The sequence below is a fragment of the Thermobia domestica genome, chromosome 8, assembly GCF_964235325.1.
Source record: "Thermobia domestica chromosome 8, izTheDome1.hap1.1, whole genome shotgun sequence".
Classification (NCBI taxonomy): Eukaryota; Metazoa; Arthropoda; class Insecta; order Zygentoma; family Lepismatidae; genus Thermobia; species Thermobia domestica.
In genome coordinates this window covers 1,082,896-1,101,250 of record NC_137461.1, presented here as the reverse complement: position 1 = coordinate 1,101,250, position 18,355 = coordinate 1,082,896, and the positions used below count along the sequence as shown (strand labels likewise).

General features: G+C 35.4%; 1 protein-coding gene across 2 annotated transcripts in view; it reads right to left on the bottom strand.

Moving 5' to 3' along the window:
- Positions 1-1,403: 1,403 nt before the first annotated feature.
- Positions 1,404-18,355, bottom strand: part of LOC145691522 (uncharacterized) — a 77,292-nt gene continuing 60,340 nt past the window's right edge. For both annotated transcript variants that reach the window (XM_081766931.1, XM_081766932.1), the window contains exon 7: positions 1,404-1,612. In XM_081766931.1, the coding sequence (XP_081623057.1) occupies positions 1,574-1,612 (39 nt within the window). In that variant the 3' untranslated portion in view covers positions 1,404-1,573. The remainder of the gene's footprint in view (positions 1,613-18,355) is intronic.

Here is an 18,355-nt window from a genome sequence, read left to right as displayed (position 1 = left end):
CGGGTATAATCATGGAATGTTAAACTCAAAGACCTTGAAAGTGCTCCAACTTTCTTTCATTCTGAACACAGGACCTGGCCATCTCAACCTCCTAGACTTAATCACTCTAACAATTGTTTAGTTTAGGGATACATTATGCAGTTACTGGTCATAAAGTTCCTGCCATTCCTCATTCCCGTCCCTCTTGGTTTCAAATGTTCCCCTCAAGATTTTATTCTGAAATAATCCCCAAAAATAATGAATCCGAGTCTAAGGTTGAAGAAATCCTTGACCTCGTTGAATTGAGAACAGAAACAATCAATATAGACCTATACAAAATCGAAGGTGACTATGTCTGTGACTTAATAACTGTTGATCGATCCGCCCCTGGATACATGTGCCAGTTTAGAATGCACACAAGTTTGACAAGAATAGCTTGTTTTAAGTCACAATTCAAAAATATACGTATAACTATTATGGTGACTCACACAATTAAATATTATAAACATTTCCTTGACAACAAATATCATCACCTAACAACGCACTAACAAAAACTGTATTGATCAATCTACAGATATTACTTATATTATTTCCTTCTTCTTCTTCTCCTCCTTCTTCTTCTATTTTGCGGATAGTGCTTGAGCACTGTTGCCCTGATTACTAACGAAATATGCAATATACAACGTTATCGTTGTAAGGTTTCATTTAAATACACTTTTCTTAATATAACTACTTTTTATATGTACCAGATTTGATAAGAATGTTGTACAATGTTTCCCTTCTAAACAAATCTAAGCTCTTCCTGAAATCAATAAATAATTGATGTACCGGTACCGAGTTATTGATCCCCATTTCTTTTTGAGAATTTGGTCGATAGTTGATCGATTTCTCCTAACTTCACACTGGTAATCTTCAATAATTCCATTGCGTATCAGGTGAATATTGCTAATAGAATGCTAGAGAGCACTTTACAAAAACAGACATGTCTAGATAAATATCACAACCAATTTTGTCGCTTTTCTTGTGACTTTGAACAATTTTGGATTCTTTCCACTCTTGTGGCAACTCCTCCTTGTTCCAGATGAGTGGAATCAGTTTGTTCTGAATCTCCTTCCGCAATTTTTCCCCTTCAGTTAAAATTACCTCACTGGAAATTTCGTCTACGCTCGGAGATTTGCGTTTCTTTAACTACAAAATCACAAATAAATATATATAGGAAAATAGAGTACAAAAAATTCCATTTTTTAAAATAAAAGAAAAAGACAGTGGTTTAAAACTCATAACTCAATTATCTGTAGTAAAGGTTAACTGAATTTTGAGAAAATCATGCCCAACCATTACAAGAACAATTTAAACGTTCAAAAAAGGGAGATACTGTATCTGATAAAACAGTAATTAAAAATTGCATTTTTTTATTTCACCAATATTACATCACATCTGTTGTGTCTTTATGGTTTCAATATTTCTAATTTTTATTTTTAAAACATTTGCTACAAGGTTATTGTCGTCAATTTGAATTAGTTATTTTTTATTTTTATTTCTTGATGTTGCTGGATTTATTAAAAAAACAAGTGATGTAGCGTTAAATGGATTTCTATTGGATCATTATAATTTCCATAAATTTTCCAGCGACCTGGAAATAAACACACAAACTATTAACAGTGACTCTACGAAAAATAACACAAAATATTTTAAAAGTAGAATTAGTATCACAAATAGAACAAGGCTAACGACACAAAATAGATTCGAATAAACAAAATATGGTTTCTAATCCAACTAACTCTATGTCCTATTTAATTTTTACTTTTGTCAACTGTTATCGAATTTTTAAATTCGATATGAATTTCTAATAATCAGAAAATGATTTATCTAGAATTTATAAATATATAGAAAACACAAATTTTCACTAATATTACTATATTGCAATATTTCACGGTTAGCACCATGCTCTCAAACATACAGAGGAGACACAGTTCAATACAATTCAACGTGACCGCTTTTGTAACTTTCATCTGAAATCTCAGTCCCGGAAAAACATTAAACTATACTTTTAATTTTTTTTAAACAAAAATTCTACTGTAACTCATTTCAGTTACAGCTAAGTTAAATTTAGTCAGTTACTAGCCCCAGAAATGGTAAATATGACGTCGTTGCAATGTCTTCCTAGACAATTGTTCCGTTCATTGTGGCTGAGAGATCTTCGTAAAGCTAATACAGTGTGTTTGAAAAAGAACTCCCTAGTTTTAATGTGTCCTAGAATCTGTACAAAGTGACATATACTATTGGTGGTGTTTGATTCATCAACTCTCTAAGTTTGGCTCCCCCGAAGTTGGCAGGTCTGGTTGACCTTGAGACGGCACCAGTGCTGTTTTTTCCCTCTGTTTCCTCAGTTCAGTCCAGACAGGTGTGCAGTGCAGAGCAACTCAGCAACAATGTGTACTCCGCAACAGAAAGCGCAGGGTGTTATTTGGCTTGTGAAAACTGAGTCAGTTATAACAGTGCAACGTAATTTTAGACGTCAGTATGATGGTGAACCACCTACAGCAAAAACTATCCGTCATTGGCTAAAGTCTTTCAAAGAACCCGGTAGTGTTTTAAAAGCAAAATCACCAGGTAGACCGAAAACTTCTGAAGATGTTGTTGAACAGGTCCGTGTTTCTTGTATTCGGAGCCCGAAGAAGTCATTGGCCAGATGTAGTCTATAATTAGGAGTGCCTAAAAGTACTGTGTATGATGTTGTGCGTAAAAGACTTAAATTGCGCGCCTACAAATTGCAACTGTTACATGAAATTAAACCTACTGATAAAATCGAAAAGTATGAGTTTGCTGCTGACTTTCTACACAGAATTGATTATATTGTCAATATTTTTAAAAAAAGATTCTCTTTTCCGATGAGGCTACATTTCATGTCAGTGGAACAGTTAATCGTCATAACTGCAAAATTTGGGGGGCATCCACATAAAGTTACTCAGCATCAACGTGACTCTCCCAAACTTAATGTCTGGTGCGGTTTGATGGAAGATCGTGTGATTGTTCCTTTCATTTTTGTAGAAGAAAACAATAAACGGAGACTTTACAATGACATGCTGTCAGAGTACGTCTTTCCCCAAATGGACGATATTGAGGCGAAAAAGGAGCTTGTGTTTTTCCAACAAGATGGCGCCTCACCTCATTACAGTAACCATGTGCGTGCGGCTCTTGACACTCACATTCTAGGAATATGGTTAGGCAAGGCTGGCCCAATACCTTGGCCACCACGAAGCCCAGATTTAACTCCATTGGACTTTTTCTTTTGGGGCCACATAAAAAATATTATTTACAGTGAAAAGTTCAGAGACATCAATAATTTACGGGAAAGAATCGTCATGGCGGTTGGGACAGTTACGCTGAAATGTTGGTGAATAGGTGGCGGAAGTGGAATATGCCACAACGTCTCGACGTGTGCAGGGCCACAAATGGATCCCACGTTGAAGTCTACCAACATTAAACAAAACTTAAAGGAATTCTTTTTCATGGTATGTACTCATTGATGTAAGTTTTCATTCATTTCCCAATTAAATTTATAATTAAAACTAGGGAGTTCTTTTTCAAACACCCTGTATAAAGTAACTAAGAAAGTTCTACCGCTCTTGTGGAGGTCTATGTTCAATTGGCCCTCACACCGTGAGTTGAATGTGAATAGAGATAAGGTGAAGGTCAGCTTTTCTTGTGGGTAGATCCAACATACTACCTGGTTGAAAGAAAACAAAAATTAACGAAGATAAAAAAGCTAATGTAATAGTTGAAGAGGAGTCGCTAAAATTAATTCTCTTTAACGAGGACGATTACGAAAGATCACTTGCTGATTGAAATCCAGATTATTTTCCAATAGAGTAACTTCCAATAAACCTTTTGTTATTGTTAATTATTCCATATCGGACTCCCGAAGAAAACTCATCGAAACAACTTATTGACCGTGCCAATAGCGACTACTCTCAATCATGACTCCGTTTTCTTTCATTTAGAAATAGGAAAGAAAGAGAAGAAAGTAGAAGGGTAAAAGAAGGAGGTAGGTAAAGAAGAAAGAAAAGAAATAGGGTATTTTAATGAGAAACAGATTACTGGATAATTCCGGAAATATAGTAAAAGGTCGGGAAAGTCGTTGAAAGATGAATCATTCTAAATGTTATTAACAACTAATCAATTTTGGAATGCTTCGGAATAGACACATGTTCCCTCATACCACCCAGACCTAGCTCCAGGCACCACGATCATGGGGTTGCCCAGACCTAGACCTGGAAATGAGAAAAGTGAAATTTAATTCTTTGTAATGTTATTCCGACCGGTGACTGATAACTATCCAGCATCTGAACTCTGTCCTCTAGGATCGACCACACATATGAATTAGCCAAGAGGAAAAAAAAAAAACTTATTAACTCAATATAAATTTAGGTATCGTATCAATCGAAGTCTCAACTTCCTGGAAGAAAGATGTCGTATTTAGGCTTATCCTGCTATTTTTGCTTCACTCCTCGAGCCGATTTAAACCATTAGTAGCGGTCCTTCATGACCTAGGTTATTTACCTTAACACATATATTAAAACATGACACATATATTACAGATGTTAATATGACAAATGATATCACTAAAATTACTTAAATTAAATCTATCATGCATTCACACGCTCACTCACTCAGGACAGTGTATATATGTTTAAAGGAAACCAACTAACTACAAAGGTACAAATAGTTTATTACATTCATAGTGGAAAAAAAGGACAAAACAAATAATTATGAAGAAAATATTAAAAGCACAAGTTCTTGGTTATATATTAATAGAGTACATAGTGTTATATTTTAGTAATTTTTTATATATTCAATCAAATTGACAAATGAAAAAGAAAGAAAAAAAAATAATTACACGTATCATATCTTAGGCATGCTAAAGCAAAATGATGATTTGCGACATACGCAAAAGAAAAAAACTTATTTCACTTAAAAAATTTGGACAAAGAGGAAAGAAAAAAAAACTTTTTGGTGTATTAGAACTTATATGAGTCTCTACCTCACGTCGAGATATTAAAATATTAATAATTTCGAGCGTCCAAATCACAACTCACGCACTAGTCGTAGTGTCCAAAACGTTTCGCTCCATTTAACTTAGTTTGTGGTCATTTATATATATCTCTATATGTATATATATATATATCTATTGGTTTACAAAACCATTCGTCGTCTATATTTGGTTTGTAACTGGTAACAGTTTATATCTGCAATCGCACACTGCTACGTCTATACCCATCTAGGGATTTCGAGAAAATAACTTTCACTAGAGGAGGTTTCTCCTCTTAGACGGTCTATTTCCAAATTTATTAATCGAATAATTTCAAGTTATTTATCCAACACTGGGACACTTCACGAGACCTTTCATTAGGATCACTTTCGTATATGTTTATACATGGTTCGGATTAAAAAAAAAAAAAATGATCTTCCACAGGTGTACGGAGTATGATGGTTCAAATTGAGGATAAAAAAAAACTGGTCAAGTCACAGGATACATATGAAGGTGAAACGGATTCAAGGTACACTTTCCACAATGGTTTTAGGTTAATTGTTCAGGGATAATATTTGTTATGATGTGGGTTACGTTTAGACCTGCCGATATTTTTTCAATGCATGCCATTATATAGTTACAGAGGTTATCACTTACATTGATTCAGAAGAAAAGGAAAATTACTTAAGTGCACGGCGGTATTCTTAACAAAATCTACATTCTTAAATTCGTCGGAAGACTTCTGGTAAACTATAGCAACCAATACACGTCTAGGGGGGACAGACACGAGCGCTCTTACATATATTCATAATACATTTAATATCATACTTTTACTTTAACATCATATTCACATACTAATTACACATACATTTCGAAGTATTTATTTCTCTCTCTATATATATATATTTATAATAAATGCGCACACATTTAAATTAATCATCCCCAACAATAAAATTTTACAAGGTTGCAACATTGTCCAAGAAAACAAATGACTTCCAACATTACATATGAAAAAAGAAAATCGCTTTTCTACCTGATACCGCGCATCTATAAATTTTCACTTTTATATAATCAGTTCGTGCTTAAATCATGGGGAAAAAAAAACTTTGTGAGGCAGGCACGTAACACAGAGCATTTCTAAGATATAACTAGGTAAATCAAAATACAATTTCTGGGCCCAGGTTAACTACAAAGTAATTGAAAACCAAAACAGAAAGGAAAGTGACCAACGGATTAAAAAAAAACTTAAGAGGAACGACGGTGAAAGAACGTAATCGAAGTGTCGTCAAATACTAAGTCTTTGTTCATTTCAGCGATAGGTCAAAATGTGATGGAGGACCCAATCATTATCTACTCCATTCTTGAATCGTGTCTTGCAACGTCTCAGCTGGTAATTTCAGATCAGAGTTGTACGTTAAATAAATCGTAAGTAACAAGTTCAAAATCTTGGGGGGGGGGGGAAGGTTGAAAAAATTAAAAAAAAAACTTGAAGAAATGAAGACAGAGAGAGAGATAGAGAAGAAGGAAGACGAAGAATAGGGGCGCCAAAGACTTAAGTGAGAAATAACTAACGCTACAAAGTTAGAAGTCGAATTTCGCTCTCAACAAAATCCATAGCCAAAATATTCTTAACATGCCAAAAAGGGTTCGGCTTACCAAATAAATAGCCGATAAAACTGTCTGCGAAGATGAGACAAGTCTGTGTCCACAATGGGATTTTCGGAAAGACAAAGGCTTTAGGGAAATCCCACCACTCACCGTATCCGGTCAACACCCTTGCAGACCCCGAAATCCTCCGGAAGGTTAGAGACGGCGTTAATTTAGGATTTCAAAAGGGAGAAAAAAAAATCATCCGACCTCTTGGAAACTAGAAGATTCCAGGATAGTAATGAAATTAGAGTAATAGTTAAGATATCCCTAATTAGTGATTTGCCAAAATAAAAAAAAAAATTAAATAAACTGAATTTTGGATCGGTGATTTCTATTCCAAACCATCACCGATAGCTACCCTGCGCAGACACGCCACAGTCTGGGATGTCGTTAATTTCCCTCGTCTAATTAAACTAAGAAAAGAAATGAAAATACTTAAAGGGACTAGGGGTCGACATCCGGGTACGCTAAAATAAATTTCAATAACTAATTGTTTTGATTCTGTACCCAGTCAGAGCTGTCGCCTCCATGAACATTGTAAGCTAGCCTGAGTAGGTAACGTGAAGAAAAAAAAATCTCACGGAGTGGTACATTCTATTTTTAAAACCGACCAGAAGATATGATTCACTACAGCCCTGTTGTCTAACTACTATTGTCTTTTCATAATTTATTATTCAATATGTCTAGTCAGCGATTATATGATGCTACCCATTCTATCAGATGGTATTACTATGGTTGATTACTATTATGACACATAAACTACAAAGTATTACCGTAGTCCGACTATATATCGCCCTCCGGTCCGCGTGATATTATGGTGCAGGGGTCAGAACCTGAGATGTTTGTAGTTACACGTATCTATTCAATATCTATATATATCAACACACGGCGAAGTATTCACTGGGCTACTATATATTTAACTATATGGGTGTCCTATATTCTATATTCATCTACTACAATATTCATATACTTATTAATATTCATATTCACATTAATATTCATTTGCCACGACGCTATATTCTACAAACACCCTGTTTCCTCTATCTACGCCCAGCCTATTTACACATTTCATCATAATACTTTAAAATCTATAATCACTACAAACATTTTCCCATTCCGATCACCGCACGACAACCTCACTCGAACCCAAGACTCTTTTACCACACACACAATACTATGTAATACTTGGTAGCTTTATTAAGAACGAAAGAAAAAAAAAATCCTATATATGTTCACTGAAAATAGAATTATCTGCGATAATGTCTAATGTTTATAAAATTCTGCATCAACAATGAAATTCTACAGCCACGAAGAAAAATGGACATTTAATATAATTTCAAAGCGAAGAACTAGCATCATATCGCCCGACTTCTGTTAAAAATTTACGTATTGTTTATTTATTTAAATATTTAGATTTCTAGACTATGCAGAATGTTGAAACTTTCAGAATATATTAATTTTGGGTCACTTGACCTAACTGTACATTCATATGGGCTGTGAATTATACCTTCTAGGTTTTATTTCGGAAAGAAAGGTCAATTTCATGAAAACTAAATCACTAAGCACCTCGACGGAAGAATGGCGGTTAGTACTGACTTCTGACACTAGGGCTAGCGACGATATAATGAACCCTTGAACAACTGAATGTGACCTTGTACACGGAATCATTATACTATATTACGTTCACTATTAAATATCGTGTATGAGTTCACTTAATGACGGAATAATAAAGAATTTATCGCATAGTAAATACTACACTGTCCAACACACTCTTTCATCACTTAACTACCACTATCACTGATACTACATTACAAATATACACATACTACTTAAACTACAAGACACATCATGCCACATTCATACTACACACTACATTAATACATGTTATACTAATAAATATACACAGAAATCGTTCAGATTTTACCATGTTAAATCGGCTCTATGAAAGGTAACGAAAGGAAAGAAATGAACAGGGCCAACTGGCCCTTATATTTACTAAATCATATTCTTTACTCGACCTATTTAATCGATGCCCTGAGGGGACATATCGGAGTATTAGCTAGCAATAGGACCCCTGCCCTGAAGGGGCAGGAACCCGGAACAAACTGAATGTTCAACTCATCCCGCTGGAAGCCGTACTCCCAATTTGGGAGTCAGATAGGAGCCCTTACTGAAATTTACACGTGCATTGTGATTACTGGACTGACTACCACAAAATTAAATACCGCCATGTTACTAATAAATAAATACAAAAAGAAATCACATCCACTACATACACGAACACAAACGGTAGTGAGGCAGGCCTTACGTAACTAGAAAAGGAATAATTTTAAGGATAAGAATATTTTAAGGGAGAAAACACCACTCCTCCGAAACTGTTTATAGATTCCTAAGAAAACTCGCAAACTGATGCACTTTACAAAGCCTGTCCATAACTAACAATATCTGCACAACATGGCGTCATCTATTTTTTATTTCTTCAGTCCGGTTTTTACTATGAAAAACTAACAAATTATGGCTCCGTAGCTTCCTGCTTGGTAGTTATTCGACTATTATATTAGTTTTACCTTTTACTGCAGTTTTTCTAGCTCATTTTTATCTTTCTGAGCTGGAGATCCGAATCTGGCTGTTGTCAGTGAGATTTTCCGGCGTAGAATGGAATAATTGCGCCCTAATATCATCGCGTGGGTTTATCATCCAATCAAAACTAAGCATTTTGGCGGTGGGGCTTTGAAGCGAATAAAATTTGGTAAAATCTGGATTAAACTAGTTTTTTAGAAGGACCTAGGTATCTAAAAGAGAGGTGAAGGGTGGTCCTGAAAATTCTGTCGAATTTTAGATTGGTTATTTGATCTGAAAAGTTCCGTCCAATAGTGGATCTATATTTTCGGATAGCACTGACACCGTAGGAATTATAATAATCCATCTACACATCCATATACAAGACTTATAACTAATTTAAAATATAAATAAAGGTATTGATTCCCAAAACTATAATTCCTAATGAATTTTTACAGTTTTTCCATGTTAATTTGAAATAGAATAACAAATAAAATTACGGATTATCTGAACAGCCAGAAATTTTTTGTTAAACGTCAAGTACAGTCGGTGCAAAAAATTTCGGGCACCCTCCTATTAAAAACATAATTTCACTAGACTGTAATGGCATATTACAGTTCCCCGGCGTCGTTAAAAAAAAATTTTGTTTGAATAACAAAATTTTGTTGAATAGAATTAACATGTATTAATATTAATAAACTAACTACTCACTCATACTCTCATACACTCAAATGAGACAGTGTAACATTCACTTTGGGTATTGAGATAGAAGTTCACGTTTTTTGTCCTCGGTACAGTTGAAAAGCTTAAGATTCTGGAAATTGTGAGTTCACCTTTTAGGTAGCAGGAAAACACGAGGTAACCAGTTCGCAATGTTCCCATCGAAAGTGGGAAAATGTTCAATGTCCTGGAGGGAAACTTTAGAGCTCATACTAACATGAGTAGGGGAATAGTTACTGGGAATTAACATATTATCCTGCACAATCGGAGTCGTCACCGGATTTACCACCGACGACGTAGTAGCGGTGTTATAACTACCCATGTAAGGGAAAGGGATTTTGTTGGTCGTATTGAACATGTTGGGCTCCATCCCCGGACCAATCGCACCCGTGAACAACGACTCAGAATGGCGCCCATCTCCTCTTCCCGGCAACACGCTATGTGATTGAATACCTCCATGTAAGGAGGGAGCACTCACGCTAGTGACCGTAGTCGTCACAACACTCGACTGATTCGGCACACTATTGGAATTGAACCACGACTTTGGTTCCGACCGATGCATGGGGTAGTGCGTCGCAATATTCCGTGCATCAACTGACATTAAATTTTCTTTTCCTGCGCTACATGTAGTTGTTATAGCGGGTAATATTTCTGAGGAATCGCTACCGGGGAAAGGATAGGTTACCTCTGATTTTTCGCGACTAGATTTTGTCATTTCCTTTTGAATATTTACTATTTCGTTTTGAATTTTCGAAATTTTCTGGTCAGTTACTTCCAGTTCGGTTTTCAATGATAAGTCCGACAAGGTTGACTTTAAACTATCAATTTCGGCCTGCTGTGTTTCTAATTTATTGTTAATCTTGTGCAATTTGGTATCTATTTGTTCGATTTCAGAATTTACATTATCTAATTTACCCTCAGTCTCCTGCTGAAGTTGCTTTAGGGACTGTTGAGCCTCGCATCTGACCAAATCAATTTCAGTAGACGTTTGCTGCCTCAATGTGGTTATTGAGGAAGCAAAGTCCAAACATATGTTGTCGATTTTCTGGGTTAATACCTCGAATCGAGATTCGGTTTCTCGTTTCGAGGTGTCAAATTTCTCATTTATTTCACGTCTCATCTCTCGGCTATTATTATCTATTTTTTCATTTATTTCGCGGCTATTTTCATTCATTTCGCGTCTCATCTCTCGGCTATTATTATCTATTTTTTCATTTATTTCGCGTTTCATTTCCAGGCTATTATTATCTATTTTTCCATTTATTTCGCGTTTCATTTCCTGTAGCATTTGTTGCAATGAAAGGAGGAGAGCGTCATTATTAGATGACCCAGTCTTCCTTTGCTTTTCTTTGGGTTTATCACCAATTGGATCCCCATCTCTTTCATCATCATCGAGGTCAGATATCTCCACTGGAGATATTTGGCCTCGGTTCTTCGCGGTACTAAACCCTCGCACACCGTCTGAATCGGGATGTTCATTTTCCTTTTCAGAGGATAAACTCATGGGTTCACGCGACTGGTGGAGCTTCCCTTCACATTCTTTGCAGTATTTAACTATCTCACCAGCCCGGACCTTTTCTGCATTTTCCGCAGTATCCTCTAAATTGGTACAACTGAAATGAATCCATTTCAGCCCACATTCGTGACACCTCACTAGCCTACGAGAGACGCGAGCTCTTTTCTCACTACTTTCTAAAGTACATTGTGTACATGAGACTTCCGCGTTCTCGTGTGATACTACTTCCCTATTGGTTGCCATAGTTTCCATATAAAAAGACACAATATAAACACATGCAATTATATCCTTATAAACTAACAATACTTATTATTCAGGTACTATTCATAAATTAAGGAACTCCTATCTAATTCCCTCCTTGGGTCAACTTCCAGCATTTTCAAATTTTAGAATTTACTTTGACAAATTCCTTCATTTCCCCCTTTCTACAGAGAGAGACAAAGATAGCAGAACAGCCAATGACTGTAATTACTTAATCTCACTGTAACTTTTTAATTATGCACCTTTTGTGGCCAAGTCAATATGTGCTCGATCCTAAACAGTGTTTAATAAATAATTTCAGATTCGTTACCAGGGAAAACAATTGTTTCCATGGTAACTGTCCGATGTCAACGGTCGCCAAAATTGAAAGAAAACTTCTGTCCGTTGCCATAGAAACTGCAGTTTCTAGGGCAACGGATCCTGTCACGGTTAGCCAAAATTGAAAGAAAACGTAAAAATTTAACGAAGATAAAAGAGCTAATGTAATAGTTGAAGAGGAGTCGCTAAAATTAATTCTCTTTAACGAGGACGATTACGAAAGATCACTTGCTGATTGAAATCCAGATTATTTTCCAATAGAGTAACTTCCAATAAACCTTTTGTTATTGTTAATTATTCCATATCGGACTCCCGAAGAAAACTCATCGAAACAACTTATTGACCGTGCCAATAGCGACTACTCTCAATCATGACTCCGTTTTCTTTCATTTAGAAATAGGAAAGAAAGAGAAGAAAGTAGAAGGGTAAAAGAAGGAGGTAGGTAAAGAAGAAAGAAAAGAAATAGGGTATTTTAATGAGAAACAGATTACTGGATAATTCCGGAAATATAGTAAAAGGTCGGGAAAGTCGTTGAAAGATGAATCATTCTAAATGTTATTAACAACTAATCAATTTTGGAATGCTTCGGAATAGACACATGTTCCCTCATACCACCCAGACCTAGCTCCAGGCACCACGATCATGGGGTTGCCCAGACCTAGACCTGGAAATGAGAAAAGTGAAATTTAATTCTTTGTAATGTTATTCCGACCGGTGACTGATAACTATCCAGCATCTGAACTCTGTCCTCTAGGATCGACCACACATATGAATTAGCCAAGAGGAAAAAAAAAAAAACTTATTAACTCAATATAAATTTAGGTATCGTATCAATCGAAGTCTCAACTTCCTGGAAGAAAGATGTCGTATTTAGGCTTATCCTGCTATTTTTGCTTCACTCCTCGAGCCGATTTAAACCATTAGTAGCGGTCCTTCATGACCTAGGTTATTTACCTTAACACATATATTAAAACATGACACATATATTACAGATGTTAATATGACAAATGATATCACTAAAATTACTTAAATTAAATCTATCATGCATTCACACGCTCACTCACTCAGGACAGTGTATATATGTTTAAAGGAAACCAACTAACTACAAAGGTACAAATAGTTTATTACATTCATAGTGGAAAAAAAGGACAAAACAAATAATTATGAAGAAAATATTAAAAGCACAAGTTCTTGGTTATATATTAATAGAGTACATAGTGTTATATTTTAGTAATTTTTTATATATTCAATCATATTGACAAATGAAAAAGAAAGAAAAAAAAATAATTACACGTATCATATCTTAGGCATGCTAAAGCAAAATGATGATTTGCGACATACGCAAAAGAAAAAAACTTATTTCACTTAAAAAATTTGGACAAAGAGGAAAGAAAAAAAAAACTTTTTGGTGTATTAGAACTTATATGAGTCTCTACCTCACGTCGAGATATTAAAATATTAATAATTTCGAGCGTCCAAATCACAACTCACGCACTAGTCGTAGTGTCCAAAACGTTTCGCTCCATTTAACTTAGTTTGTGGTCATTTATATATATCTCTATATGTATATATATATATATCTATTGGTTTACAAAACCATTCGTCGTCTATATTTGGTTTGTAACTGGTAACAGTTTATATCTGCAATCGCACACTGCTACGTCTATACCCATCTAGGGATTTCGAGAAAATAACTTTCACTAGAGGAGGTTTCTCCTCTTAGACGGTCTATTTCCAAATTTATTAATCGAATAATTTCAAGTTATTTATCCAACACTGGGACACTTCACGAGACCTTTCATTAGGATCACTTTCGTATATGTTTATACATGGTTCGGATTAAAAAAAAAATGATCTTCCACAGGTGTACGGAGTATGATGGTTCAAATTGAGGATAAAAAAAAACTGGTCAAGTCACAGGATACATATGAAGGTGAAACGGATTCAAGGTACACTTTCCACAATGGTTTTAGGTTAATTGTTCAGGGATAATATTTGTTATGATGTGGGTTACGTTTAGACCTGCCGATATTTTTTCAATGCATGCCATTATATAGTTACAGAGGTTATCACTTACATTGATTCAGAAGAAAAGGAAAATTACTTAAGTGCACGGCGGTATTCTTAACAAAATCTACATTCTTAAATTCGTCGGAAGACTTCTGGTAAACTATAGCAACCAATACACGTCTAGGGGGGACAGACACGAGCGCTCTTACATATATTCATAATACATTTAATATCATACTTTTACTTTAACATCATATTCACATACTAATTACACATACATTTCGAAGTATTTATTTCTCTCTCTATATATATATATTTATAATAAATGCGCACACATTTAAATTAATCATCCCCAACAATAAAATTTTACAAGGTTGCAACATTGTCCAAGAAAACAAATGACTTCCAACATTACATATGAAAAAAGAAAATCGCTTTTCTACCTGATACCGCGCATCTATAAATTTTCACTTTTATATAATCAGTTCGTGCTTAAATCATGGGAAAAAAAAAACTTTGTGACGCAGGCACGTAACACAGAGCATTTCTAAGATATAACTAGGTAAATCAAAATACAATTTCTGGGCCCAGGTTAACTACAAAGTAATTGAAAACCAAAACAGAAAGGAAAGTGACCAACGGATTAAAAAAAAACTTAAGAGGAACGACGGTGAAAGAACGTAATCGAAGTGTCGTCAAATACTAAGTCTTTGTTCATTTCAGCGATAGGTCAAAATGTGATGGAGGACCCAATCATTATCTACTCCATTCTTGAATCGTGTCTTGCAACGTCTCAGCTGGTAATTTCAGATCAGAGTTGTACGTTAAATAAATCGTAAGTAACAAGTTCAAAATCTTGGGGGGGGGGGGAAGGTTGAAAAAATTAAAAAAAAAACTTGAAGAAATGAAGACAGAGAGAGAGATAGAGAAGAAGGAAGACGAAGAATAGGGGCGCCAAAGACTTAAGTGAGAAATAACTAACGCTACAAAGTTAGAAGTCGAATTTCGCTCTCAACAAAATCCATAGCCAAAATATTCTTAACATGCCAAAAAGGGTTCGGCTTACCAAATAAATAGCCGATAAAACTGTCTGCGAAGATGAGACAAGTCTGTGTCCACAATGGGATTTTCGGAAAGACAAAGGCTTTAGGGAAATCCCACCACTCACCGTATCCGGTCAACACCCTTGCAGACCCCGAAATCCTCCGGAAGGTTAGAGACGGCGTTAATTTAGGATTTCAAAAGGGAGAAAAAAAAAATCATCCGACCTCTTGGAAACTAGAAGATTCCAGGATAGTAATGAAATTAGAGTAATAGTTAAGATATCCCTAATTAGTGATTTGCCAAAATAAAAAAAAAATTAAATAAACTGAATTTTGGATCGGTGATTTCTATTCCAAACCATCACCGATAGCTACCCTGCGCAGACACGCCACAGTCTGGGATGTCGTTAATTTCCCTCGTCTAATTAAACTAAGAAAAGAAATGAAAATACTTAAAGGGACTAGGGGTCGACATCCGGGTACGCTAAAATAAATTTCAATAACTAATTGTTTTGATTCTGTACCCAGTCAGAGCTGTCGCCTCCATGAACATTGTAAGCTAGCCTGAGTAGGTAACGTGAAGAAAAAAAAAATCTCACGGAGTGGTACATTCTATTTTTAAAACCGACCAGAAGATATGATTCACTACAGCCCTGTTGTCTAACTACTATTGTCTTTTCATAATTTATTATTCAATATGTCTAGTCAGCGATTATATGATGCTACCCATTCTATCAGATGGTATTACTATGGTTGATTACTATTATGACACATAAACTACAAAGTATTACCGTAGTCCGACTATATATCGCCCTCCGGTCCGCGTGATATTATGGTGCAGGGGTCAGAACCTGAGATGTTTGTAGTTACACGTATCTATTCAATATCTATATATATCAACACACGGCGAAGTATTCACTGGGCTACTATATATTTAACTATATGGGTGTCCTATATTCTATATTCATCTACTACAATATTCATATACTTATTAATATTCATATTCACATTAATATTCATTTGCCACGACGCTATATTCTACAAACACCCTGTTTCCTCTATCTACGCCCAGCCTATTTACACATTTCATCATAATACTTTAAAATCTATAATCACTACAAACATTTTCCCATTCCGATCACCGCACGACAACCTCACTCGAACCCAAGACTCTTTTACCACACACACAATACTATGTAATACTTGGTAGCTTTATTAAGAACGAAAGAAAAAAAAATCCTATATATGTTCACTGAAAATAGAATTATCTGCGATAATGTCTAATGTTTATAAAATTCTGCATCAACAATGAAATTCTACAGCCACGAAGAAAAATGGACATTTAATATAATTTCAAAGCGAAGAACTAGCATCATATCGCCCGACTTCTGTTAAAAATTTACGTATTGTTTATTTATTTAAATATTTAGATTTCTAGACTATGCAGAATGTTGAAACTTTCAGAATATATTAATTTTGGGTCACTTGACCTAACTGTACATTCATATGGGCTGTGAATTATACCTTCTAGGTTTTATTTCGGAAAGAAAGGTCAATTTCATGAAAACTAAATCACTAAGCACCTCGACGGAAGAATGGCGGTTAGTACTGACTTCTGACACTAGGGCTAGCGACGATATAATGAACCCTTGAACAACTGAATGTGACCTTGTACACGGAATCATTATACTATATTACGTTCACTATTAAATATCGTGTATGAGTTCACTTAATGACGGAATAATAAAGAATTTATCGCATAGTAAATACTACACTGTCCAACACACTCTTTCATCACTTAACTACCACTATCACTGATACTACATTACAAATATACACATACTACTTAAACTACAAGACACATCATGCCACATTCATACTACACACTACATTAATACATGTTATACTAATAAATATACACAGAAATCGTTCAGATTTTACCATGTTAAATCGGCTCTATGAAAGGTAACGAAAGGAAAGAAATGAACAGGGCCAACTGGCCCTTATATTTACTAAATCATATTCTTTACTCGACCTATTTAATCGATGCCCTGAGGGGACATATCGGAGTATTAGCTAGCAATAGGACCCCTGCCCTGAAGGGGCAGGAACCCGGAACAAACTGAATGTTCAACTCATCCCGCTGGAAGCCGTACTCCCAATTTGGGAGTCAGATAGGAGCCCTTACTGAAATTTACACGTGCATTGTGATTACTGGACTGACTACCACAAAATTAAATACCGCCATGTTACTAATAAATAAATACAAAAAGAAATCACATCCACTACATACACGAACACAAACGGTAGTGAGGCAGGCCTTACGTAACTAGAAAAGGAATAATTTTAAGGATAAGAATATTTTAAGGGAGAAAACACCACTCCTCCGAAACTGTTTATAGATTCCTAAGAAAACTCGCAAACTGATGCACTTTACAAAGCCTGTCCATAACTAACAATATCTGCACAACATGGCGTCATCTATTTTTTATTTCTTCAGTCCGGTTTTTACTATGAAAAACTAACAAATTATGGCTCCGTAGCTTCCTGCTTGGTAGTTATTCGACTATTATATTAGTTTTACCTTTTACTGCAGTTTTTCTAGCTCATTTTTATCTTTCTGAGCTGGAGATCCGAATCTGGCTGTTGTCAGTGAGATTTTCCGGCGTAGAATGGAATAATTGCGCCCTAATATCATCGCGTGGGTTTATCATCCAATCAAAACTAAGCATTTTGGCGGTGGGGCTTTGAAGCGAATAAAATTTGGTAAAATCTGGATTAAACTAGTTTTTTAGAAGGACCTAGGTATCTAAAAGAGAGGTGAAGGGTGGTCCTGAAAATTCTGTCGAATTTTAGATTGGTTATTTGATCTGAAAAGTTCCGTCCAATAGTGGATCTATATTTTCGGATAGCACTGACACCGTAGGAATTATAATAATCCATCTACACATCCATATACAAGACTTATAACTAATTTAAAATATAAATAAAGGTATTGATTCCCAAAACTATAATTCCTAATGAATTTTTACAGTTTTTCCATGTTAATTTGAAATAGAATAACAAATAAAATTACGGATTATCTGAACAGCCAGAAATTTTTTGTTAAACGTCAAGTACAGTCGGTGCAAAAAATTTCGGGCACCCTCCTATTAAAAACATAATTTCACTAGACTGTAATGGCATATTACATGGTTGTGGCAATTCAGTTACACTGTGGCCATTTCTGGACAGGGTGTTGACACGTGATAAGAAATGGGTCCTGTA